Source organism: Balaenoptera physalus, assembly GCF_965194825.1.
Source record: "Balaenoptera physalus genome assembly, chromosome: 12".
Classification (NCBI taxonomy): Eukaryota; Metazoa; Chordata; class Mammalia; order Artiodactyla; family Balaenopteridae; genus Balaenoptera; species Balaenoptera physalus.
The window spans coordinates 68617957-68645132 of NC_138897.1; the positions used below are offsets into that span (position 1 = coordinate 68617957).

Below are 27176 nucleotides of genomic sequence, written 5' to 3' on the forward strand. Positions count from 1 at the left end.
TAACCAAAACAATCTTGGAAAAGGATAAAGTTGGAGGTTTCACACTTCCCATTTTCAAAACCTACAAAGGTACAGTAATCAAAACAGTGTGGTATTGACAAAGATAGACCTATAAAATATGTGATATAGATGTGAAAGTCCCAAAATAAATCCTCATATTTATGGTCAGTTGATTTTTCAATAAGGGACAATTCAACAGGGAAAGAATGTTTTTCAACAATGGTGCTGGGACAGCTGGATATCCATGTGCAAAAGAATAAATTCAACCCTTACCTCACACCATATATTAAAATTAACTTGAAGTGGACCATAGACCTACGTGTAAGAGCTAATAAAGCTGTAAAACTGTTAGAAGGTAACTGTTGATCTTCACGACCTTGGGTTAAGCATTGGTTTGTTAGATGTAACACCAATAAAGCTCAAGTAACAAAAGGAAAAATAAATGAATTATCAAAGTGTAAAACTTTGTGCATCAAAGGACACGATTAAGAGTGTGAAAAGAAAACCCAGAGTATGGGAGAAAACATTTACAAATCATGTATTTGACGAAGTACTTGTATCCAGAGTGCATCAAGAACTCTTACAACTCAATAATACAAAGACAAATACTCAGTTTAAAAAATGGGCAGAAACTCTGAATAGACATTTTTCCGAAGAAGATATACCAGTGGCCAGTAAAGACATGAAAAGATGCTTAGAATCACTAGTCATCGGGGAAATGCAAATCAAAACCACAGTGAGATCACTTCATACTCACTAGGATGACTGTGATTTTAAAATAATAATAATGGTAATAACAAGTGTTGACAAGGATGTGGGGAAATTGGAACCCTCATACACTGCTGGTGGAAATGGAAAACGGTGCAGCCACAGTGAAAACAGTTTGACAGTTCCTCAGTAAGTTAAAGGTAGAGTTACCATATGGTCCAACAATCACACTTCTGGATAAATACTCAAAAAAATTCAAAACCAGTGTGTGCATCACTGTGTATCCTGGACTGAAGTCGCTGCTCACCACATTGTCAGATCACATCTCTCAAATGCACTCTAGGTCTGGATACTTAATTTATGTGCACAGCACATCACTCTGGGACGCTTTAGGGAACTGTTACCAAAGATCACAATTGTGGTATAGAGTACTGATCCAGAAGAAAAAAACAATTAGTTCGTTACGACTGAGACACACACCATAGTTGTGTGAAACGTTGGTCAGTGTGAGATGAGACTAAATGAGCCTAAGGCATGTTAGGGCCTGGTGTAGAACATGCAGTAGTAGTGGGTTTTCCCTCTGTTTTTTATTCATTGGTGTTAGAGGAAGTGTAAGTGGGGTTTGTAGGATGTGTAGTGCTGTGGTTCCAGTGGCTCCAGATGGTTGTGTGCTTTCACCATTCAGGGCATGGTTGTATCCATCCTTTCTGAATCCTCCCATTGCCCTGTCATCCATGTCCCCCACCCTGGTAGCTCCTGCGTCTGTGCTCTCAGCCTGCAGGCCCAGTTGTTTCTTAGATTCCGTGTCCACAGAAATTAGGTCAATGAAGCATTTTAATGTTAAGTCCAGACTCAAAGATACTGATTTATTGTTACTCTAACTAGGAATCAGTATTTTTAACACTAAACATTTAAAAAGCTCTTAACGCTGATAAAATTTATAAAGTACTGTTTTAAAATACTTCAGCTTCCTCACTGTTGACCTTTGACATGCTGCACACACAGATTTTGTGTATTTGACTTGGAGCTGTGTGGTTGGGGTGACGTTCTGAAGTGAGTTAGGGTAAGAGCTGCTCTGGTGGGCACAGCGTCCTGGCTCCTCTGCCTCTGGTCCCACACACACCCCTTCCTTCCTGTAGACCCTCTCGTCCCCTGCAATCAGTGGGGTGTGAGGCCTTAGTCCTTCACCACTTGGCCAGCAGTGGGTCCCATAAGCATTTCCATGGAAGTCTGCATTGTGTTTTGGGGGGGTCAGACCTTCCTCATTTAGGTCTTGTACTCTAGAATTTTTTAATAACTTTTTTTTTAAAAGAATTTGCATTATTTAAACATTTTATTTCTATTTTTTGAAGTATTGTACAATAGCATATAAGTTACAGGTGTACAATATAATGATTCACAATTTTTAAAGGTTATACTCCATTTGTTATTGTGCAATATTGGCTATATTCCCCATGTTGTACAATATCTCCTTGTAGCTTATTTATACCTAAAGAGTTAGTACCTCTTAATCCACTACCCCTATGTTGCCCCTCCCTGCTTCCTTTTCCCCACTGGTAACCACTAGTTTGTTGCCTACATCTGTGAGTCTGCTTATTTTTTATTTGTTGCATTTTTTAGATTCCATATATAAGTGATATACAGTATTTGTCTTTCTTTCTCTGAGTTTTTTCACTTAGCACAATGCCTTCCAAATCCATCCATGTTGTTGCAAATGGCATGATTTTATTCTTTTTCATGGCTGAGTAATATTCCATTGTGTGTATATGTGTGTGTATATATATAAATACACACACATGCACGCACATATATATTATCACATCTTCTCTATCCATTCGTCTATTGATGGACACTTAAGTTCCTTCCATGTCTTGGCAGTTGTAAGTGCTTCTGTGAACATTGGGGTGCATGTATCTTTTCAAATGAGTGTTTTTAGTTTTTATTTTTTTGGGTAAATACTCAGGAGTGGAATCGCTGGGTCATATGGCAGTTCTATTTTTAGTTTTTTGAGAAACCTCCGTACTGTTCTCCATAGTGGCTGCACCAGTTTACATTTCCACCAACAGTGTACTAGGATTTCCTTTTCTTTACATTCTCGCCAATATTTGTTATTTGTGTTCTTTTTTTGAGGATAGCCTTTCTAACAGGTGTGAGGTGATACCTCATTGTGGTTTTGATTTGCATTTCCCTGGTGATTAGTGATGTTGAGCATCTTTTCATGTGCCTGTTGGCCATCTGCATTTCCTCTTTGAATAAATGTCTATTCAGTTCTTCTGCCCATTTTTTAATCAGTTGTTTGATTTTTTTGATGTTGAGTTGTGTGAGCTTTTTATATATGTTGGATATTAACTCCTTACTGGTCATATCATTTGCAAATATTTTCTCCCTTTAGTAGGTTGTCTTTTCATTTTGTTGATGGTTTCCTTTGCTGTGCAAAAGCTTTTAAGTTTAATTAGGTCCTATTTGTTTATTTTTGCTTTTATTTCCTTTACCTTAGGAGACAGATCCAAAAATAGTACTGCTATGATTAATGTCAAAGAATGTTCTGCCTTTGTTTTCCTGTAGCAGTTTTATGGTTTCTGGTCTTTAATCCATCTTGAGTTTATTTTTGTATATGGTGTTAAAGAATGTTGCAATTTCATTCTCTTACATGTAGCTGTCCAGTTTTCCCAGAACCACTTACTGAGTAGACTGCCCTTTCTCCATTTTATACTCTTACCTCCTTTGTTGTAGATTAATTGACCATAGATGGGTGGGTTTATTTCTGAGCTTTTTGTCCTGTTCTGTAGATCTATGTGTCTGTTTTGGAGCCAGTACCATGCTGTTTTTGATTACTGTAGCTTTGTAGTATAGTGAATTCTACCAAACATTTAGAGAAGAGTTAACACCTCTCCTTCTCAAACTATTCCAAAAAATTGTAGAGGAAGGAACACTTTGTAATTCATTATACGAGGCCATCATCAATCACCCTGTTTATCAAAACCAGGCAAAGATATCACACAAAAAAGAAAATTACAGACTGATATCACTGGTGAACATGGATGCAAAAATCCTCAAAAAAATACTAGCAAACTGAATCCAACAATACATTAAAAGGGTCATACACCATGATCAAGTGGGATTTATCCCAGGGATGCAAGGATTTTTCAATATCTGCAAATCAGTCAGTGTGATACACCACATCAACAAATTGAAAAATAAAAACCATATGATCAGGGACTTCCCTGGCGGCACAGTGGTTAAGAATCTGCCTGCCAGTGCAGGGGACACGGGTTTGATCCTGGGTCTGGGAAGATCCCACGTGCTGTGGAGCAACTAACTAAGCCTGTGCGCCACAACTACTGAAGCCCACGTGCCTAGAGCCCATGCTCCGCATGGAAGCGACCGCAACGAGAAGCCCGTGCACCACAACAAAGAGTAGCCCCTGCTCGCCGCAACTAGAGAAAGCCTGCGCACAGCAACGAAGACCCAAAGCAGCCAAGATAATTAATTAATCAATCAATTAATTAATTAATTAAAAACAAAAAAATATGATCATCTCAATAGATATAGAAAAAGCTTTTGATAAAATTCAACATGCATTTATAATTAAAAACTCTTCAGAAAGTGGGAACATACCTCAACATTATAAACGCCGTATATGACAAACCCACAGGTAACATCATACTCAACGGTGAAAAGTTGAAAGCATTCCCTCTTAGGTCAGAAACAAGACAAGGATGTCCACTCTCGCTACTATTATTCAACATAGTTTTGGAAGTCCTAGCCACGGTAATCAGAGAAGAAAGAGAAATAAAAGGGATCCAAATTGGAAAAGAAGTAAAACTCACTGTTTCCATATGGTATGATACTATGCTTAGAAAATCCTAAAGATTTTCTATACCAGAAAACTAGAGCTCATTAATGAATTTGCTAAAGTTGCAGGATACAAAATTAATGTACAGAAATCTGTTGCATTTCTGTACAGTAACAACAAACTATCAGAAAGGGAAATTGAAGAAACAATCCCATTTACCATCACATCAAAAAGAATAAAATACATAGGAATAAACCTACCTAAGGAGGCAAAAGACCTGTACTCAGAAAACTGTAAGACGCTGATGAAAGAAATTAAAGATGACACAAACAGATATACTGTGTTCTTGGATTGGAAGAATTAATATTATTAAAATGACCGTACTACCCAAGGCAATCTATAGATTCAGGGCAATCCCTATCAAAATAACAATGGCATTTTTCACAGAACTAGTACAAAAAATTTTTATATTTGTATGGAAACACAAAAGACCCCAGATAGCCAAAGCAGTCTTGAGAAAGAAAGACGGAGCTGGAGCAGTCAGGCTTCCTGACTTCAGACTGTACTACAGAGCTACAGTAATTAATAACTTTTTTTAATTAAAAAATTTACATTTTGAGGAATATGTTACTTAAAGCCTTAAAGAAAAGTATACTTGGATCTGATTAGTGGCAAAATTAGACAAAGCAAAGACATTTTTCCCTTCAGTTTTTTCATACCACACTTTGAATTGGTAATCTAACTGCATGTGTGTAAGGTTCAGTGTCTGAATTTCTCTCCTGGATATGTTGTTTGTAGGTCTCCATCACGTTTTTGCCCAGAGATAGAGGGGACTATGCCCAGTTTTGGGATGTTGAGTGTCACCCTCTTAAAGAGCCTCACCTGAAGCACACCTTGAGATTCCAGCTCTCTGGACACGTGAGTGTTACACTGAATTTAAGTAAATTATTGGATATGTTTTAAAAACACCAAGGGAAACTGGCATGAAAAACTGGCCTGTTGTTTTTGGTATTACTGTAATCCCATTAATTCTGTTATAGATTCTTATCATCTTAGTTTTCTTACGTGTCTTTATTGATTGGCTCTATGAAATTTGTTTGCCTTAATTAGGTAAGATTGCGTGTTTGTGTGTGTGTGTGAGAAAGAGAGAAAGAAACAGTGCAAGATAAAGCATTTGTGATTAAAGGAATTTAGAAATCTTAAATCACCTTTTTAAAAATTAGGAAGGAAGTAGTAGAATTCAAATAGGTAAGTGTCCATATGTTTATTTCTTCTCCTCTACCCTGTGATTTTTTTATACAGAGTGTCAAAGCAGAACATGAGCTTGAAAATTCACGCATTTCCAGAAATAGCCTCATTAAAATAGATAATTTACTTAAGCCCCGAAGACAAGCTGTATCAGAGGCTTCTGCTCTCATACCTGGGTATGTTGTTTCTGTCATTCTCATGAATTTTTCCCAGTGCTTTATGGAGGTATAATTACATTCAGTAAAATGCCCAGTGGCTTACCTGTGATTGATGAACATCACCCTCACTGCAGCCAGGTAGAGACCGTTTCTCTCTCCTGGAGCCTCCTCACATGCATGCCTCTCTGCAGCCACCCCCACCCTCACCCAGGATTTGTTCTGTTCCCATGTGTTGCCATAGTTTTGTGGAATTTCATGCACATGTGCACTCAAGTTGTGTCTGGCTTTCACTTAACGTAGTGATTTCAGGATCAGCCGTGTTGGTGAGTGTACCTATGGTTTGTTCCTTTTGTTGTTGACTTCTTGTGCCCCATCATAGGAGCACATCACGATTGTTTCATTTTCCTTTTAGCATTTGGTGGCTTCTGACTTGGAGCCCTTGTGAATGAAGGTGCAGTGAACATTATTATATGTGTATTTTTGTGGACATATTTTTTCATTTCTTTTGGGTAAAAATATCTAAGAGTAGAATTGCTGGGTCATATGGTGGGAATTTATTTAACCTTAAACTGCCAAAGAATGTTCCCAAAGTAGCTGTTACAATTTACATTCCAAAAAACAGTGTATGAAAGTAGATTCTTAAAAACTTCTAAAAATGTATGTTATACCAGCAGCTTACAAAGCTTTAATGATAGTATGTAAATGTTTTACCTAATGAAAAAAAATTTTTTTTTCTGGGATGTGTTTTCTTTTCTTTTTTTTTTTTTAACTTTTTTTTAAATTGAAGTATAGTTGATTTACAGTGTTGTGTTAATTCCTGCTGCACAGCAAAGCAATTCAGTTATACATACATATACATTCTTTTTTTAATATGCTTTTCCATTATGGTTTGTCACAGGATACTGAGTATAGTTCTCTGTGTTATACAGTAGGACCTTGTTGCTTATCCATTCTTTCTATAAAAGCTCACATCTGGGGCTTCCCTGGTGGCGCAGTGGTTGAGAATCTGCCTGCCAATGCAGGGGACACGGGTTCGAGCCCTGGTCTGGGAAGGTCCCACATGCCGCGGAGCAACTAGCCCCGTGAGCCACAATTACTGAGCCTGCGCGTCTGGAGCCTGTGCTCCGCAACAAGAGAGGCCGCGACAGTGAGAGGCCCGTGCACCGCGATGAAGAGTGGCCCCCGCTCGCCGCAACTAGAGAAAGCCCTCGCACAGAAACGAAGACCCAACACAGCCATAAATAAATAAATAAATAAATTTATAAAAAAAAAAAAAAAGCTCACATCTGCTAACCCCAACCTCCCACTCCATCCTCCCCCAACCCCCTTCCCTCTTGGCAACCTCCAGTCTGTTCTCTATGTCCATGAGTCTGTTTCTGTTTCTTAGATATGATCGTTTGTGTCGTATTTTAGATTCCACATGTAAGTGATGTCATACGGTATTTGTCTTTTTCTTTCTGACTTACATGAAAATGTTTCTTATAATCCTCAGTTAACTATCATTTAGGTCTAACTTAGCTGTGGAGGAAGGTGCTTGTAAGGACAATATGTTAAGTTCCTCTCAGGGAGGAGGAGGCGCTGCTGCTGTCTCAGCTGCTGCCCCGCACCCCTGGACACTTCCTGCCGCCAGCAGTTTGTCTTAACACGCATTAGTCAGTCGCTTTTACAGAGCTACTTTAACTGAGTTGCGGGAGAAAACAAATTAAAGCCACACTTCATAGTGTAATATAAACAAATAGTTTAAATTACTATGGATTTTATATAGTTAACCTTCAGACCTATCTCCATAGCAGGCAGCTTGACCTGACCCACCGTGGAGTTTATGCCCCAGAAGATGTGTATCAGTTTCTGCCAACGAGAGTTGGGGAGTCAAGGACGTTGAAAGTAAATTTGCGAAATAATTCTTTTATTACACACTTGGTAAGTTGGAAATCCTTCTGTGGGTTTTGGAAAAGTAAATGTATTCTACTATTTGATAAACATTTTCCTGATAATTAGAAGCTTGTTTTATAGATTAAGTTATAATAGTTAAGTTTTAAAATGCCTTAATACCGTATTTGAAAAGAAACTCAAGGGAAGTTCATGATCCTTTACCTGAAAATTGAAAATTATTTAGTATTTTCATATTTTCATTTTTAAATTTTTCCTCTTGTTTTCTTCTGTACTATCACACCGACGTATTTCTGGATAACATTTACTCCAGCTAGAACTAGAGTAAACTCATTAAACTTCCCCTAAGTGTTTTCATGAGCATTTATCGTTTTACCTCATTTTGTGGCTATATGTGAACAAATGTATGGTATGTTGATTTAAGTATGCACAAATATCTAACTTGTATAACTTCATAAAATGTTTCATATTAAATTCCAGCTCAAGTTTTTAAGTCCCAGAGAGCCTTTCTACGTCAAACATTCAAAATATTCTTTGAGGTGAGTTTATCATAAATCAAAATGTTCTCATCCTAGTGCAGGTCTTTGTGTTCAGGAGCCTGAGATTGCTCTTGGGGGTTAGGACTGTGAGGTCTCTCTCTGTTGCAACCCCTCATCCTCCTCACCAACGCCACAGAGCACCAAGCACGTGGTGAAGGAGACAAGGAACCTGCTAGGGAAAGTCCGTGACCTGTGGGTATATGTGGCGAGTAGCGACTCAAACTTGCGCAATGTTTGGACTTAGTGCGTGACTCCTGTTTCCCAGTATTTTGACAGCCATATACTTACATAGAACCTTAATTATCTTGTGATTAACTTTAGAATGATTTCTGCATCACATATTATTTTCACTACACTGAGAATCAGGGATTTAAATTTTTACTAATTAGGACAAAAACCTTCCCAGATTAATTGGGAAAACTTTTATTAACCTATTTTCCAGTTATCTTTCTTCAAATAACCCTGTATTGTTCTTAAATCAGGGCTTCATTTTCTTGTTGTCCTTGCTTATTTTCTTTTTTTTTAAAATGTGTTTGTTTTTATTTTTAAGGTGTGTGTGTGTGTATATATATATTCTTTCAGTTTTATTGACATAATTGACATACAGCACTGTGTAAGTTTGAGGTGTACAGCATAATGATTTGACTTACGTACATGATGAAATGATTATCACAGTAAGTTTTGTGAACACCATCATCTCATACAGATACAAAATTAAAGACATAGAAAAAAATTTTTTTTCCTGTGACGTGAACTGTTAGGATTTATTCTCTTAACAGCTTTCATATATAACGTACAACATGTTCAGTATATTTATCGTGTTGTACATCACATCCGTGGTATGTACTTAACCTTACAACTGGAAGTTTGTACTTTTTGACTGTCTCATCCAGTTCTCCCTCCCCCAACCCCTGGTCTCCGGTAACCACAAATCTGATCTTTTCTATGCATTTCTAGCATTACATGCGGCAGCCTCTGGCCTAGCAGGGCTGTAGGGACCAGCCAGCCGAGTGAGGCCCACAGGCAGTTTGTGGTCACCAGTGAGCTGTTAGACCTTCACAGGAGACCACACGACCTAAATTGAAATGTAATTTTGGCAATTAACATGTCAAAGTATTTTCATAATTGCCACCTTCAGTTTCCTCCTCCTACCCCTGTGACCAGCGGGTAGCGTCCTTCTTCCTCTTGTGCCTGGGTGCCCATCTCGTGTCCCAGCAGCACTTCCTCCTCCTCCTCACGCACAGCTCCCTGCAGTGCTGTTGACACGACAGGCGTGATGCTTAAAGCATTCCTAACGAGGAACCTTTATAAATGAGATGGCATTTTGCTTAGTTTCAACTTGTCTAAAAACCAATTTTAAAATATAAAATGTGTTCATTCTAGTAATATAAAAGTAGACATTTTTATAGAGTTGAACTCGGTGACTTGCCATTCCAGTGCTAGAACATTTTAAGCTGTCCTGAATTAGACACTCACTGCTTTTCTATGCAGCCTAGGTCATGTCACAACATCTAAGAGAACTTAGAAACATGAGAAAATATTTTGTAAGTAAGCAAAATTTGGGCAGTTTATATAAGCTAGCATTTAAAATAGCATCACAAGATACATTTTGTTTGCTTATACTCTTCAAACATGTTATTACTTTAAAATGTTTTTAACTTTTTATACTTTGAAAAGAAATTTAAATAAGGTAATTTTATGCTTTATTGGTGGCAGGTACTTAAGTTATTCTGATGTATTTCATTATGGAACTTAGGATAAATATGTAATGTTACAGATTCCAGCATCAACTTTAATAATTAGCAACTCAGTATAAACTTGATGAAATATGAATAAGAAAACCATGCATGCAAAGCAGTAACTTTGATCTGTTCAACCAGGTGAAGTAAACTCTAAGTCGTAGAAAACTCTTCTCTCATGACATGTACGTAGGCTTAAGCCTTAAGTCTTACGTAAAGGAAGGTGGGAAAGCTGGTTTTTTCATATGTAAGAATGACTTCTTTCTATTTCGGAGAAGTAGCGGTTTGCTCCCATAGCTCACTTGAGAATTCTCCCGCAAACTGGGGCAGGGGCTATTGTCAGTGCAGGCATGGAGGGCTTTGTACCTGTCCCGAGAACGAGACTGTTGGACCCTGGACGGGCTCGTGAGCTGTAGGGGGCCGGTATGGCGACGCTGGCCTCGGCGGGTAGACAGTCTGTGCTGAGGCTCCTGGGGAGCCCCTCCCTGTCTGCTGTGGTCACGTTCTCTTCCTCAGGGGGCCGCCTGCCCTGGGACCCGTGAACCCCACTCTTCAGAGTGGTAGCGCGGCTTCCGTCACCGCGGGCCTGCCCTCCCAGGAGGCCCCTCTCCCAGGCTGTCCTCGTGTGGTGGGGACTGTCAGCTGACTGCAGATCAGTAGGTGGGAGCCCCGCACGTCCTGGGGGTTTTGCCTTAGGCGGAGGTGCTGGGGGAGGGCGTGTGCTGGGCACGTTTATGTCGTCCACGGAAAGCGGTAGATTGTGAAGGAGCTAATGTAAAAGGAGCATCGATGAGCAGTTTTTTGGTAAAGGTTCTGTCTTGGGCTCTAGGTGATCATCTCTTTCTCATGTCTTTTTAAGAGGAATTTGTTGTGTTTCCACTTAGCCCCGAAAGCATCCTCTGTTACCTGTTTGTTCAAGTCTAATCTCTGCTGAGACATTGCAGCTAAGGCCCCATCTGCTGGGCTCACAGCAGTGCATGCAGGTCCTGGTGAGCCAGCCCCTGCGGCTGAGTGGCCAGGCCCTGCTGTGTCCTTCAGAGGGAAGCCAGGGAGCAGCAAAGTGCTTGTTTTAAGTTAAAGAAAAATTACGGTTGCTGTAATTTGTAGGTTCATGGGCATGAGGGGTGAGGGGGTTCTGGGCACCCCGCCAGCCCTGCCTCTGTACCTCCTGCTGCTTGCTCTGGTGCCTCTGCTGCAAAATTCATCATTGGATGGTAGGAGGTTTTGAACTAGATCTCTGCGTTGTGTCCATGTGCTTTCCTATTACGTGTTCCCGTGTGTGTGTGAGTGTGTGTGTGTGCGGTGTGTTTATATGTGTATGGTGTGTGTATATCAGTGTGTGTGTGTATGTGTGGTGTGTGTGTGCATGTATGTGTGTGAGTTTGCGTGTGTGTGTGTGATGAGTGTGCGTGTGTATATGTGAGTGCTGTGGTGTGTGTGAGTGTGCGTGTGTGTACATGAGTGTGCATGTGTGGGGGGGTGTGCTGTGGGGGGGTGGGAGTGTGCGTGTGTGTGTATGTGAGTGTGCATGTGTGTGGAGAGAGTGTAAAGCCCTCTTGGTAACAGCACAGTCACCGCTTCACCGCACTGCTGGTGCTGGAGTTGTGTGAATCCGTGGTTCTTTTTAAGTTGCACCCCCCCGTTTATTCAGTGTCTGTAAATCTAAAGCAGGGGATACATGTTTGTCATAATATGTTTTTCAAAACCCTTCCTCAGTTAAATATGGGGTTCTTTATTCCATGTTAATAATGGGATCCTCTAGAGATTTATTTGGGGTATTTTAATGCTTTTAGTAATTCATAAGTTAAAAAGCCTCTTAGGTAGGCAGATTGTACTACATCATTCTGAGGATTGAGATGCTAACATGAAGGAGAAAATTGTCCTTTGTCAGTGCTGTCGAAAGGTACCAGTTTTTTTAAAGGCACCTTAGCTTTGATGTGGGGAAATGAGGTAAATGCATTGGGGGAAAATGACCCAGACTTTAAATATGTATATTCTGCGTTATCAGTTACATGCAGGAAAAGGGCTTTGAAATACTTAGACTGTTTTCTGAATTTCTAGCCCACTGTGCTGGGTTCATCAGGAAACATGCTGGAAACAAAAGCACAGGTCAGATCCAATGGCTGATCCTGAACACGTGTGGCTGAGATCAAGGGCGGGGCCCCTGCCTTCTGAGGAGAGTCTGAAAGCTGTAAAGTTTCACTCAAAAACGATTAAGACAGAAAGTTGGTGACATCACACAGGTGTGGGAAAGTGCCTTTGTCGCATTCCCTGGGAGTAAAGGTGTATTTTTGAAGCTTTTGGGACCTCGTTTTATGAGCAAAAACAAACCCCTCCAATGTACTACTTTTAAGCACAGGGCATTCATTACCTGCCTCGATAGAATCTGAAAATAAATTTTCAAGAAGACTTTTGGAAGGTTTCATATGAAATTTGGAGCAAAACCCACCAGCCCTGTAAACGTTGGTCCCGCTGCCACGGGGGCGGTCGGTGGCACGTGCTCCCTGACCTTTCGGGGGCCAGTGGCCTCCTGCTTCTACAGATGCAGCACCAGGCCCCGGGCCTCTTGGCTCCCACGTCATTGACCGTGTTTGCTCTCTGCCAGGCGTCATGAGGCTGGAGGGGCTCCGTGTGCCGTGGCCTTGGTGTTGACACCCCTTTCTCTCTGCAGAGCCCAGCACTACATCAACATGCCTGTGCAGTTCAAGCCCAGGTCCGTGGGCAAGTTTGAAGCTTTGCTCGTTGTTCAAACCGACGAAGGCAAGAGTGTCGCCATCCGACTCATTGGTGAAGCTCTTGGGAAAAGTTAACTAGAGTCCACTTTGTGTAAAGTAAATGACATAAGTTATATTTTGGTAACTTCATTTTTTTCTATACTACAGTTACGCCTTTGTATATATTTTGTATGATAAATTGGATGTCTATAACTTTAGATTTGTTCTTTTGAGAAGCTAATACTGAAGACCTGACTAAAATAATCATGTAACTATCCTACAGTATTGTATTTAACTTTCACAAGGGAGAAGAGAGTTCTATTTTTGCATTGATTATGATATTCTGAATAAATATGGCGTATATTTTAGTTGGTATATCCAGAAATAAACTTAATTTCCACTGAATTTGTCTTTTTTATATGCTGTCATGTAGAAATTAGAATATCACGTTATTCTGCTAATTATTTGCAAGCTCCTTGGTCTGTTCTGTGATTTTTCTCCTCCATTACAGTTCTGTTTCCCTTAAGAAATTCCTTCTCGGTTCCTTTGTCTTTTAGCTAATTGCCCAGAGTAGAAAGGAAAGCTTCCTTTCAAAGAAATTGTCTTTCTCCGGAGTGGGGCAGGCTCCACGTTCTGTGCAGACACGTTGGAGAGGTTGATGGTATATTTTAAGAGAGCGTTTATTGAAATTAAAGCTGGACGGGACAACTCCAGAATCCGGTGTAGAAGGGCACTGCCGTCAGGTACCAGAGGGACCCGGGGGACAGGGAGTGAGGGCAGTGAGCCGCCCGAGGGGGCAGAGCGCTCTCCTGCTGTGATGGGAGACGTGCGTATTAATTGCTCTGTGGCCATTGCTGGTGAGTGGTTGTGCAGCAGCGTGGGGGTCGCAGCCGGGTATTATCGATGGAGCAGAAGGACCTTGGAGGGTGTGCAGAGCTGCCAGTAGGGCTCTAACCCCCAACATTTACAACCGCGACAGAGAAACACTCTCCTTCCTGTGTGCAGATTTCAGACAGTCTTACACGTCTGCCACATGGGTCAGTAATCACAGGTGAAGAGTAGAGACAGTCCCACAACTGTTGATGCCTCTGTGATTAAAACTGCTCTCTTTCAGTGTCCACTCTTCTGAAGTGGACACTTCCCTGTTTTGTTTCCTCTTTAGATTTTTAATTTCATGCCCAGGGAAAGATCTGGGACAGGGGATCCTGTACGTCTTTAACTGCGCCCTGAGCCCACTGAGCACTGGGCCATGTCCCCGTCTCCAACCCCCGTGGACGCTCGTGCAGATGGGAGGGGTGCGGCAGGGACGCCCCGCGGGGGCAGGCACGACCTCGGAGCAGCACGGGCTGTGACACGAGGTGAGGAGAGGCCAGTGGTGAGAGTGCGGCTGGAAACGCAATCCTCCCAGGGGTGCTACAACCGTTACTTCTCCTGCGCCCGGTGCTGACCCCAGAAGATGCACGGACGTATGTGGAGGTGATTGTGTGTTCGCTCCATGAGCAAGGCTGACCCAGGCCCGGGGCCACTGTTGTGCTGACTTGCCCTCAGGTCGGTGGGAAGCCTGACGCTGCTCGCTTGAGGAGGTTCTCCCTGCGTTTGGGATGACCCACAAAATCGCTGTTCTGTGGGGTCGGCCTGAGGAAATGCCACCTTGTGGACTTGGCTGCATGTGAGACTTGCTCCCTGAGAGCTGTGAGGCCAGCAGGCACGACACAGACCCCGCCACGCCAGATGCCAGGGCGCCACCCACAGCCGCCACCATTACCCTTGTGCTTTTGGGTGCAAGGGCAACTCTGCGTCAGCTTCTCTGGAGCCATCTTCCTAAACTCAGGGGAGGCCTGTGTGCCACCGGAGCCGGGCCAGCTCGAATCCTCCTCCTTGGCCTGGTCCCCCCTCCCTTGTGCTTCCACAGGCCTGTCCTTCTTGGGGGGGGGCACCTCCCAGCGCTGCCCCTCCATGGGGCACCTTCCCTACCTGCCTTCCAGGTGCTCGGGGAAGGTGCCCATCCGACTGATGGGCACCTGTGCCGAAGGCGGTTCACCTCTGAAGCCTCAGTGGGTAAAGTACGGGGGGGTGGGGGGGAGGGCTAATGTTTTGAACAAATGGATGCATCCACTGAGCTTCTGTGTCTAAGTATTTCCATGGAAATATCAAGAGCATATGGGTAATATATTGTCTTACAAATGGATGACAGGTTGCTTCACACAGTAATGTTTTTATATCTCAAGTCAAAAGCAGATCGTGCGAATGGAGAAACGCTGGAAGGTCTGGTCAGGAGCAGGCCGGGACTGCTCAGCCCATGGCTGTATGAGGCACGGCCCTGGGGGCTGCCCAGCGGCCAGTGAGGTAGACAGGGAGGAGGTGAAACGCACAGGACAGTGATGTAATTGTCAACCTGGGATTCTGAGAGGGTTTCCTTTAAAGATCATAAAAAAAATTCGGTAATGTGACTGGATTACATAACTGATACACAAAAATCAACAGTTTTTCTATACAAGAAAATAGTAATGGAAAAAATAAAACCCCTATGAATAAACGTATAAAGAAATGTGTAAAATTTACGTGAAGAAAACTTTAAAATCTCACTGGAGGATACAGCAGGCTTGGGCAGGGGGTAACTTGTGCCCACATTGCTGCCGGGTGCTCCTCTGTAGCATGAATACCCCTTGAGATCCTAACGACAGGACTGCAAGTAGCCGGGTGAGACTGGCATGTGCAGGATGGATCCGAAAGCCTCAAATACATACAGAAATTCAGTGCAAGGTAAAAGTGGCACCTCAGTGGGGAAAAGATGGGTTATCCCAGATTAGCTTCCAGGTGAATCATAGGTTAACAATGAAAGTATAAAAGTCCCAGGAGAAAATATGGAAAACAATTTCAGTTATTAATTTTTCATTTTGGAATAAAAACTGGCAGTCATATAAGGAAGAGATCAACTCAACCACATACAAATTAAAATTTTCTGGGTGGAAAAAGCATAACCAAAATCAAAAGACAAATGACAAACTGGGAGTCTTAAGTTAATGGACACATTGGCCATTTCAGTCTTTTTCTGCTGCAAACAGTGACACTAAAACTCTCCATCTGCAGCTGTTACTTCACGGATTTCCAAGGACACCTGTCGGGTAAAGCACTGCAGCATGGACAGCGGGTGGAAGGCAGGGCAGGGGCAGTATAATTTGAGTGGACATTGCTGACTTGTCTCCTGCCTGTTTTTCTACATCCTTGCCAAAACAATGATAGCAAACTTTAATTTTTCCTACTCTAGTAAGTGAGTAATTGCGGCTGGTCTGATGTGCGCTGGCTCTGACTCTGGGGACAGAGCCCACCTAGGCAGGCACAGCAGGCGGCTGCCAGGAGCCACCCTTCCCCCGCTGCTTTTGGGAGCCTCCAGCAAAGAGGGTGGACCTGCCCAAGGCCGCTTTCTCGGCGTCCTCTGCAGCTGAGCCCTGAGGAGACACCTGTGGAGGGGGACCCACCTTCCTGTGGACACCAAACATGGACGGCAGATGGCTCTGGGAGTGGCAGGCAGAGGGTGACGCCCGGGCCCTCTGGGCTCTGTCCTCACGACCCTGCCCCGAGGCGGGAGGAGACCTGCCTTCCACTGGACTGTCTCTACTTCCCACCAGGTTCAACTATTAACTATTTTTGTAATAAAAAATGTTTTAAAGAGGTAAACATAACAAAGGAATTGTTTTAATAAGAGATTTAAAAATCCGAACATCACTTTTTCTGCCAATATTCAGTAAACTTAATGGAATGTGTCACTTATTAATTAGGGTATTGACAGTAGTCTTTCTCCAAAGGTTTTGAAATGACACCTCGCAGTAAAGTTCTACCTTTCCTTCTGAAGAAGCTCGGGCGTGGAGACCCTCAAGGTCCTTACAGGTGCTGCGGCCTCAGCAGATGCTCCTCCTTGGCTTTGCTGTGATGTGTGTTTCAGTTTGGTGTCCAGGAAGCAGGGCCAGTCCCCCAGGGAGCCTTTGTGGGGGAGATGCCAGCGGGTCTGAGGTCTGAAGGTTTCCCATCAGCCTCACCTGTAGGGCTGCCGCCCGCGCCTGCCCTGCCTCTGGAGGAGGAGGGTTAACCAGCCCTGTGCCTTCTGTTCACTTGGGGTCACTCGGTCCCACTACAAGTTTGCTTTCCCCTTTGTTATTTAATGTCGATGTTAAAGCCACTAAGAGCGTTGCCTGTTTCTACACTGAAGTCACTGGACATGAAGAGAGCCCATTTTTATATTTTATATAAAATATATAACATAAATACGTATTTCTGTATTTTATAGGTTTATTTAAGTATATTTTTAAATTTCTATGTATGCACATACATATCAGGATAAAGCAAATAGATTGAGGTTGTTAGCAACCAAGGTTTTTCGTAGAAGACAAATGTGATGTTATAATTCAAAGGTAAATCAAGATATTAAGTAAAGTCCCTTTGAAGTTAAATTTAAATCAGAAGTATTAGCTTGCACTCATGATTTTTTAAAAATCTGTATTTCCAGCCTTGTCCACTGAAAATGCCCAAAGCAGTCTTAGCTCATTGGCAGTAGCGCCCCTGGAAAGAGACATGGGACACGTGTGCTGTGGCCACACGCCTACAGTTGAGGTATTATTTTAATTCTAATCTTGTTGTGTTAAACTATGAAATGAAGAAAATTAAAACATGAGGCTAATATTCAAGAGTGATTATGTTGTATATACAATATAAAAATTGATCTGTTGTAAGTTAAATAATCGAAGACTCAACACTCATTTTGTTTTATCATTCATACTGATTAATTGGCAAAATTCGACTTCATTTTGGTTACGTAGCTGCAGACTTTTAGAAAAATACTCTTCATCATCTGTTTAGAAGAGTGCAAGTTAATTGTCTAAAGGATAACTTCACTGGGCATGATTTAATTTATGTATGTATGTATGTATGTGTTTATTTCCCTAAGAAGAGTGATTAGAAGTTCTATCAATTATAGAAATCTCATAGTCTGCTCAGAGAAAATAACTTGTTGACTTTGGTAGAAAAACAGCAATTTCTAGTTATTACATAAAAATAAAGCCAGAAAATAGATGTAGTAATGGAAATAAAGAGAAATATCAAGATGGTATAATTGACAAACAGCTGGAATACCACTACCTCATACCATATTTACAAGTAAATTCCAGATGGATTGAAAATTTTAATGTAAAAATGAAAACTATAAGATTAAACTATATTAGATTTTATACGTCTGTAACTTTGGATGGGAGTGAACTTCCTAAGCAGGAAAGGAAACCCAGAAGTTATAAGGGAAAGTCAGATGAATTTCTTTTAATTGTTGTAAAATATGCACAACATAAAATTTACCATCTTACCGTTTTTAAGTGTACAATTCAGTGGCATTAAGCACATTCACATTGTTGTGCAGCCATCACCACCATCCATCTCCAGGGCTTTTCCATCTTCCCAACATATGTATTTTAACACACAAGTTTAACATATTGAACAGCAAAAAGACACCATAAATAAAGACAAGAGACAAACCATATGTTGGGCAAAGACGTTTACAACACTTTATTTCTAGCACCCCGAGTGCTAGAAATCCTATAAATTGGTAGGGAAAGGCAATCCAATAGAAATGTGGATAAAAGAACATAAATAGACATTTCACAGAATGATAATTTTAGATGGCTAGTAGACCTCTGAAAATTGGTTGAGAAAATGCAAATGAAAGCAAGAATGAAATACTCTTTTTTTTAATCCATGAGACTGAAAATTAAAATGTGTCATGCATCCCTACATTGCTGGTGAGTGAATTGCTGGAAATTGGTGTGGGAAATGCTAATTATAGCAATAAATACCATTTTTTTAAACTCATCAAATTGACAAAAATTAAAACGAATAAGAAACATCCTTACTTTGCTGGTAGGAGTGCAACTGCTAAAACTTTTGGGGGATGTAATCTACAAATACCTACTAAAAATTAAAATTCTTTCACCCAGCAATCAACCTTTGGGAGTCTATTTTATAAAAATGAAAGCACCATTATGTGTAGCTATACGTATGTATACATATACATATATGTATGTATATTAATACCACATAAGAGATGCAAATACAGTATCCTGAAAACATACTACTGTGAGAAGCTCTGAAGGTAAGAGCCCTTTTGGGACAGAGAGGCTACAGGGCCTGCAGTGCCAACAGGTGAGCAAGAAACCGTCTCGCACCTGGGTCATCCTGGCTGAGCACTCCCCAGATTCCTGGCCCACGCAAATGTGCACAAAATAATGTTTTAGGGTACTTTGTTATGCAGCAATCTTGGTTTCTATAAGGAAAATGTCTCTTTCTGCTATTTCCTCACATCATTTAGTTCCTTTTTGTAGAACACATTAAGGTACTTTACTTTTTTTTAACCAAAAATCTATCTCTATTTACTAATGGAGTCAAATAAGCAATTTACATTAGGAAACAAAGGAAAAAGAGTTATTAAGTTTTATGTAAAAAGTATTATAGTATTGATACTTGTTTGGGAAAAAAAACTCATAACCAGAGGCAACAATCTTCGTTTTGCAAAATAAGCTACATGGCCTATTATTTGGTAGGCAGTACATTGTAATTGCTTTGCTTTTATTATCCTTTTACATGTTTTAAAGCTTTGCCAGTAAAGCTTTACTAATAGTGCTGAAGAGACGTTTTTCCTGCTTACTTGGCAAAGTTTGCTCTCTGAATAAAAAAAAAAGCAAAAGTTGTGTTGATTCTCCTCCTCTCTCCTCTTGCTCCTCACTCTTCCTCTTTCTTTTTCCCTCCTTACCTCTCTGCTTTCCCCAGAATCAATCAACCGGAGTTCTCATTTGCCAGCAACAGGACTCCACGCCGCACTCAACACAGGGGGGCTTTGTTGGTGTGTGTTCTCGATGGCGGAGCCAGAACTAGGCTTGGACACAGATGGGGGGCCTGGGCACAGGGAACACAGCTGGGGCCCAGCAGACCTGCCCCTTCTGTGATGAACTGGACATCCAGTTGTGTCCACTTCCTTAAACCCGCATGTAAGCCCCATGGGAGCATCTGATTTGCCTCACCTGGGGTAAGTGTTGTCCCCATGGTGAATGGGGTGGGAGGGGAAGATCTCCAGCAGCAGGCGTGATGAAAGAATATCCAAAAAGGAGATGGGGCTGCAGGTAGGAAGGCACACAGATGACCACTAAAAATGTAATTTCATCAAGGTTCTGCTTAGAAAAGAAACAACCAAAAATTGAAGGTGAACATAACTTAAGACTCAGCAATCCCATTCTAAATGTCTATATACTGAGTGTCTAAACACTAAGAAGTCTCGCACCTGTGTGCAAAGAGACGTTAGCAAGGATGTTGATTGTAGTGATGGAGTAAGAGTGGAAAAAAGAGGGAACTTAAATGTCATCAAGAAGAATGTGATCTATTCACATAGTGAAATACTATTACCAGTTAAATGAACTAAAACGATGTGTCAACTTGAATAAATTTTGACTGTGTAAATGAGTGAAAAGGTCAAATGTACACTATGGTAGCATTTATATAAAGTTTAGAAACATACAAAGCCGTATAAGCATGTATATATTTTCAGAATATGTTTATATGCAGCATAGGTATAAAAACCTGGATGGAGAGGAACGGACCGATGTCCAGAGACAGTTCTCCGACCTTCTACACGTCAGCACGTCTTGCAGGCGAGGCCCTGCCTGCCTTGTGTTCTGCACTATCTTTAGAAGGATGTTCGTGTAGGTAACAGACTTGGGAGACAGAGATGTGTCTCCTTCAGCTCCTCTCCTGTAACACAGCCCGCTATGCTGGCAGGTGCCATCTGACCCTCTTGGCATGGCCCTGTGAGAATTGGGGCTCAGAATATTGGTGCAAAAATGCTAATACTGCTATTGCTGTGGGTAATGAATGGTCCCTTGTCTCTGACCCTGGAGTTGCATGCCTTCTGCCAGCATCCAAGACACTGTAACAGGCGATATTATCAGCTTACAAATGGGGGAAATTTTCAGATTCTTCATAACTCTTGACAATTACCTTCAGGCTAAGCGTTGTCTCTAGGAAGGGAGGAAGGGGCCTGGAATAAGAGAGGGGTCAAAGGGAGGCTGTACATTTCATTTCTCAAGAAAAAGCTCTGAAACAAACATGGCCATGTGATAGTATATATGCCCTTATTATATTCTGTATATTTTTTGGTATGTCTGAAATATTAAAAAGTGAACTCACATTATAAAAATTCCAGAGAAATGAGTTTTTTTAAACAATAATGAGTTGTCTTTCTTAAACTTGTAATCTATAGATTGGATCTCCTTTCTTTTTTCCTTCATATTACTTTTCATCATGTTCATCTCTGTGTTTTTTTCTCTACTTTTAAAAAATTTTGCTTCAATTTTCTTGTTGAGATGAAATTTACATAACATAAGATTAGCCATTTTAAAGGAAACAATTTAGTGGCATTTGGCACATTCATGATGTTGTGCAACCATTACCTCTATCTAGTTCCAAACTATTTTCATCTTTCCAGAAGAAAATGCTGTACTTACTAAGCAGTTACTCTTCTTTCCTTCCCTCAGCTCCTGGAAACTACCAATATGCTTTCTGTTTCCATGAATTTACCTACTTTGGATACGTTTTAAAACAGCATCATGCAATATGTGACCTTTTGTGTCAGGCTTTTTCCATTTAACATAATGTTTTCAAGGTTTATTCACATTGTGGATTTGAATTTGTCTGGGGTCACTTGCTTTTAGTCTGAAGAAATTCTTTTATTATTTCTTGTAAGGTGGGTTAGCTGCAACAAATTCTCTCAGTTTTTGTTTATCTGGAAATGTCCTATTTCATCATCAGTTCTGGAGGATAGCTTTGCTGGACATAGAATTCTTGGGTGACAGTTTTCCTTTTGAGCCCTTTGACTATGTTATCCCACTTCCTCTGGCCTCCGTTGTTTCTGCTGATAAGTTAGCTGTCGATCTCATTGGGGCTCCCTTGTAAGTGAAGAGTCGCCTTTCTCTGGCTCCTTTCAATATTTTCTCCTTGTTTTTGACTTTCAGCATTCTTGCTATAATGTGTCAGTTTGTGGATCTCTTTGAGCTTATCCTACTTGGAGTTTGTTGAGTTTCCTGGGTGTTTAGTGGTTTTTTTTTAATACATTTGGAAATTTTCAGCTCTTTATTTCTTCAGATATTTTCCACTCTTTCTGATACTCCCATTATGCATATGTGGTTTGCTTAATGATGTCCATATTCTTCTGAGACTCTGTTCATTTTTCCTCATTTTTTTTCTCTCCATTCTTCAGATTACTAATCTCTATCAACCTGCTTTCAAGTTTGCTAATTCTCTGTTTTGCCAGCTCAAATCTACTGTTAAGCCCCTCCAGTGAAAGTTTCATTTCAGTTATTGTACTTTTCAAGTCTCGAATTTCCATTTGGTTGCTTTTTTAATATATAATTTCTATCTGTTTATTGGTATTTTCTTTTTGATATGACAATGACATCATACCCTTCTTTACTTCTTTTTTTAATTAATTTATTTATCTTTGGTTGTGTTGGGTCTTCGTTGCTGCACACAGGCTTTCTCTAGTTGCAAGGGGGGCTACTCTTTGTTACAGTGCGCGGGCTTCTCATTGCAGTGGCTTCTCTTGTTGCGGAGCATGGGGTCTAGGCATACGGGCTTCAGTAGTTGTGGCATGTGGGCTCAGTTGTTGTGGCTCACAGGCTCTAGAGCACAGGCTCAGTAGTTGTGGCACATGGGCTTAGTTGCTCCGTGGCATGTGGGATCTTCCCGGACCAGGGTTCGAACCTGTGTCCCCTGCATTGGCAGGCAGACTCTTAAACACTGCGCCACCAGGGAAGTCCAAAGTCAACTTTTAAAGTAAATTTAATTTTTAAATTAATTACAACACATTTACACTAATTACACAGCCTCAAGTCACGGCTCATTGGCAGAAGGGACCCTTGTCTGTAAGAGCAGAGGGCTTAACTCACACACTAAAACAGAATTACTTGCAGGCAACAGTGACAATATTCAACCCGAGTGGCCATTAAAATGAAATTTTCCTGTCTGTCATTGGGCTACCTTCTGTGGTCTATGGGAAGGATTTAATCTCTGACAACGTAAAGCTCTTTCCAGCTTCTCGCCTCCTCCCTGGCTTAATCGAGGAGGACTCTCAGGTAGTTTATGCTGCAGGCAGGTCACTTGCAGAGCATCCTTGGCTTCACTGTGGGGGGGCTGGTCTGACATCCATGCCACGATGCCCTCTGTGTCTGGTCATCCCCCTGGCCAGGTCTGTGCTAGCCTCTGCTCTGGCCCTTCCCCTCACTCCCAGCCTGCTTTGTGAGACAAGCTTTGCTTTCATTTTTAATCTCTTTCCACATCCAGTGCAACACGTCCTCAGTACCGTGTGAGGGAACATCTTTATGGTCCTACTGTGCTGACTCTTCTAGAAGCCCCCGGATGTCAGTGCCCCCATCAGGCTACCCGGGGGCCTCGTCCTCCTTTTGCATCACTCTCCAGATCCCATCCTGCTGCCCTACACGAAGTTGTTGTGGACACATCAAGGCTTTGAATTGGTTTCTGTCAAAAAGGCCTGCCCCCAGAGTTCAGAGAGAGAAAATCTTCACTTTGTTAAAGGCCACGGGGTCTCCTGGGCCAGCAGCTCGAGCCCCTGGCCCTCCTCTGAGCTGAGCAGCTTTGGGGGTGCACTCTGGATGCGGGGGGAGCGGCAGTGAGGTCCCGGCATCGCCCTGGGGCTCCTCTCACGCCCTGCATCCAATCAGAAGGACCTTGGAGTGGCATAGTAAGTCCACCTTGGGCGTCCGTGTAGCTCGTGCTTCCCGCCCAGTGTCCACCAGCTGGGCCTGAGCTCCAACCTCCCTGCCCGGGCCTCTCACAGTGACCCGGCCTGGCCGTGTGTCGGCCCCTCTCCTGGTGGCTCTCAAACACTCGGCCACATCCCCCTGGCCCCGGCCCCACCCAGCAGCCCGAGCCCGGACGGTGCCGGTTCCCGGGCGCCCAGGGCAGCTGACAGCAAACCAACCTCTGTGTTGGGGCAAGTGTGTGAAGAGTACAACGCGAGGGGGGGTGAGGACAGGGGTGAGGGGGCCAGAGGGACAGGAGAGGGGACTGGGCAAGAGCAGCCTGGCTCTGGAGCCAGGGGCCAGGGTGGCGGGCTGGGGGCAAGACTTTGGGTTGGGTCCCAGGGAGATGGGAGCCCCCGGAGCTCCTGGTATGGCCTGGTCAGGCTGCCCATGGGGACTGAGCACAGAGAGGAGGGGGAGGTTCGGGGCCGCTGGTGGGAGAGTCGGTGGCTTGGACGAGGGAGATGGGGGATGCTGCTGAGGAGCACTTGGATTCTGGACGTAGCCACCTGAGTTTCCATCCAAACTAAGTCCACAGTCCAGCCAGGGGAAACTTTTAAAACTCAGAAAAATAAAACCTGAATCATTGCACATCACTCCCTTGTTTAAAACCGGGCAGGAGATTGAGGGGTGGGGAACTCCACCACAGGGCAGCAGCGGTCAGCTCTGGCCCTGTCGCTGCTGGGAATGCAAGGCTGAGGAGCTAGGTCTTCGCATTTCTCTGGAGAAGCAGAAATTTGAAATCTTTAGGTGAAATCTTCCTACTTTTACCCTTTAAAATAATGGAGGTCAAATGAGACATGTTTTGAGAATCTGACCTCTGCTCATAGGAGGCAGTCATGAAGTTTGCTGGATGGAAAAACTGATACTCCTACAGCTTAGGTATCTTTATTATTATTGTTAGTCTTCAGATTTTCCCCCTTGACACAGCGGAGGGAAAGTATATGGCAGTGGTGGTGGTTGTGAGGGGAGGGGTGACGGGGAGGGAGGTGGGGACGACCCCAGGGTGGGGGATGCTTCAGATCCTCTGCCATGGGCTCCTTGCTCCATCTGCAGTCGCCGGGCCCTGTCCGTGCCTGACTCTAGGAGGTGAGGATGGGGGAAGGGGGGGTGGTGAGGGCAAATGACTCTGGAGGGACTGGATTTGCAGCCCTGGCTCTAAAATGATGGGCTCAGAAGATGTTCCTGCTCCTGGCCCCGATCTGGAGTCAGACACTGCTCGTTGTGAATGACCAATACTAAAGCATCCATAGTGGTTTCAGCAGCAAGTTATTTTATTGGTTTTAACTGCTTTTTCTTCCAATAACATTATGCTACGTGTGTGTGTGTGAGGGGAAAGTGATACCCCAGCGGTGGAGAGGCCAGGATGGGCGGCCACTGTGGACGGCTGTCTTCCAGCCGTGGTGTGGCAGAAGGACCGGGGCCCAGCACCCCTGATGTGGCGGTCGTGTGATTTGACACATCATTTAATATACGTGAGATCCAAGGTTTGCTTTTAAGGATGAAATAAGTATGTAACTTCTGGTCGGGATGCCTCTGTGCTCAACAGATGGCATCCGGCACAGAATTATTTTAACATAATGGACCTATTTCTTCCTCTTGTACAACAAAGACTATTACCAGAATTCCCAACTTCTACTTTGATTTCCCACTGATACTTTGATATACTGTAAATAATATGCTGTCAGCCATTGAAATATCAACCTCTCAGCCTACAGTTCACCCTGTCCTGAGTATTTATAGGACTAAGATGAATTTTAGGACTGCTTCAGAAGGGCAGCTGCTCATGCCCAGTGATTACGGGAACGTGGGGAAGTTTGCCCAAGAACCTTTCCAATCAGTTTACTGACACCTGAAAGGTCAGAAGGAGAGATTAATTTATTTTTGTTTCCTGTTAATCAGTCTCCTTGGATTAAACTTTGCAGTCATTTAAAACCTTTCATTATGGTTTTAATTTACATTTCCCTAATGAGAGAGTACCTTTTCATGTGTTTACTGGCTATTTCGTACCTTCTTTTTTGAAGTACCTTTCAAATAGTTTGACTGTTTTGGGGGGACACCTTTCCTTAAAGGAGCTAGATTGGGGGTTATGTTCTCCACAAACAGTTGATCTCTGGCTGAGACGGGGAGATAACCTGGCCCACGATTCTGTGTCGGTCAGGGTTGGATCACAAAAGCAGAACATTTGTAAGTGACGCGGAGTCGGTACTTACTACAGGCAGTAGTGGTAGTGAGCAGCGTACAGAAGGGCACTGGATCAGGGTCTGGCAGAACTGGCAGGTGGGCAGGAAAACTGTCTGTGAAGGGGGGGCAGGGATAGACTGGCACTCACAGCACCACTTGGGCCCACAGAGCAAACAAACCCTGTCTGTCTTTTGTCCCTTCAGCCTAAAGGACACAGGCGACTGGCAGAAGGTGCTGGCGTCCTTCGCCACGGGGCTGTGAACGCATCCCTGACCCAAGACAAGGGGATGAGGGGACACAGGGAGAGCAGGTCAGGGGTGTGCAGGCTGCTTGGTGCCTGGCGCCCTGCGTTCCTGGCAGGTCCTGGCCACTGCTCGACCCCTCCTTCCGCGTCGCCCACAACTTTCTCTATGGCATCCCTAACCTGCCTTAGAAAAAGACTAAGGAGGACAATTCAGGTAATACAAACAAACTTTAATGTTTTATGAAGTGGACCTTTCAAATTGAAAAATGGGGCAGAAGGCAAGAAGCTCTCACAGGATAAAGAATAGAGAACGAAGAAGAGACAAAGAGGAAGCATGCAATCAGTGGGGGCTGCAGAGCCCGCCTTGTTTGGGGTGAGGAGGCCCAGAGCTAGTGGTGCATCTGGGGACGGCTGGCTGGATGCCTTGCATTTCTGGTCAAACGAGCACTTGTAGGACATGAAAATCATCTACGTTTCGGTGTGCTGACAGGTCACCCCAGGCATGAGTGTCTCCATCTTGGGCCTAGAAATTTATTTCAACACCTGCAACCCCAAGGAAGGGAATTCCAGGGAGCACGGACCCCCATGGCTAAGTTGACCCAGTACAAAGTCACCAGAGAGCCTGTCCCTGCTGGCAAGGATGAGAAAGGGTGAAGGAAGCTGATAGTTACTGAGGACACTTTGGGCCAGGTTCTGTGCTGAACACTGAACTCACTGACCATTTGTACCCCGCTGACTGACCGTGTGTCAGAAAGCAGTGTGCTAGGGTGGGGCTGCAGCAGCCACCTTCCACCCAGCTGCTGGTCACTGCAATGGAGAGCAGGCCCCAAATTCAGCAAGGGACCAGCCAGCCCTGAGGGGCTCTGCTGGGCATGGGGGAAGTGGGTGGGGGTCACCATGGCACCAGAGGAGGCAGAAGCTGTGAACTGTTGTGGCTTTAACAGACCAAGGAAACTTCACTACACTTTACTATCTGCAGGTGGTTTGAAAATAACGTTCATCGCTCAGGAGTTGTTCCATCATTTTTGATAACTGATGCGTAGCAGCCACACCTAAGTGTATCTGGATGGACAGTCTTCAAGGTGATTGTTTACATCTTTTACTTGCCG

General features: G+C 43.1%; 1 protein-coding gene and 1 long non-coding RNA gene across 13 annotated transcripts in view; one reads left to right on the forward strand and one right to left on the reverse strand.

The window, feature by feature from the left end:
- Window positions 1–26198, forward strand: part of CEP192 (centrosomal protein 192) — a 106816-nt gene extending 80618 nt beyond the window's left edge. For 8 of the 12 annotated variants that reach the window (XM_082415841.1, XM_082415845.1, XM_082415835.1 and 5 more), the window contains 5 exons: window positions 5303–5422; window positions 5807–5928; window positions 7701–7830; window positions 8281–8339; window positions 12750–13197. In XM_082415841.1, coding sequence (XP_082271967.1) covers window positions 5303–5422; window positions 5807–5928; window positions 7701–7830; window positions 8281–8339; window positions 12750–12888 — 570 coding nt within the window. In that variant the 3' untranslated portion in view covers window positions 12889–13197. Of the gene's footprint in view, window positions 1–5302; window positions 5423–5806; window positions 5929–7700; window positions 7831–8280; window positions 8340–12749; window positions 13198–13349; window positions 13935–13954 lie in introns of those variants that run through there. The other 4 variants (XM_082415840.1, XM_082415843.1, XM_082415838.1 and 1 more) reach the window with 3 other exon arrangements.
- LOC309639081 overlaps window positions 1–27176 on the reverse strand; it is a 224141-nt gene that overhangs the window by 98023 nt on the left and 98942 nt on the right. The window lies entirely within an intron of this gene.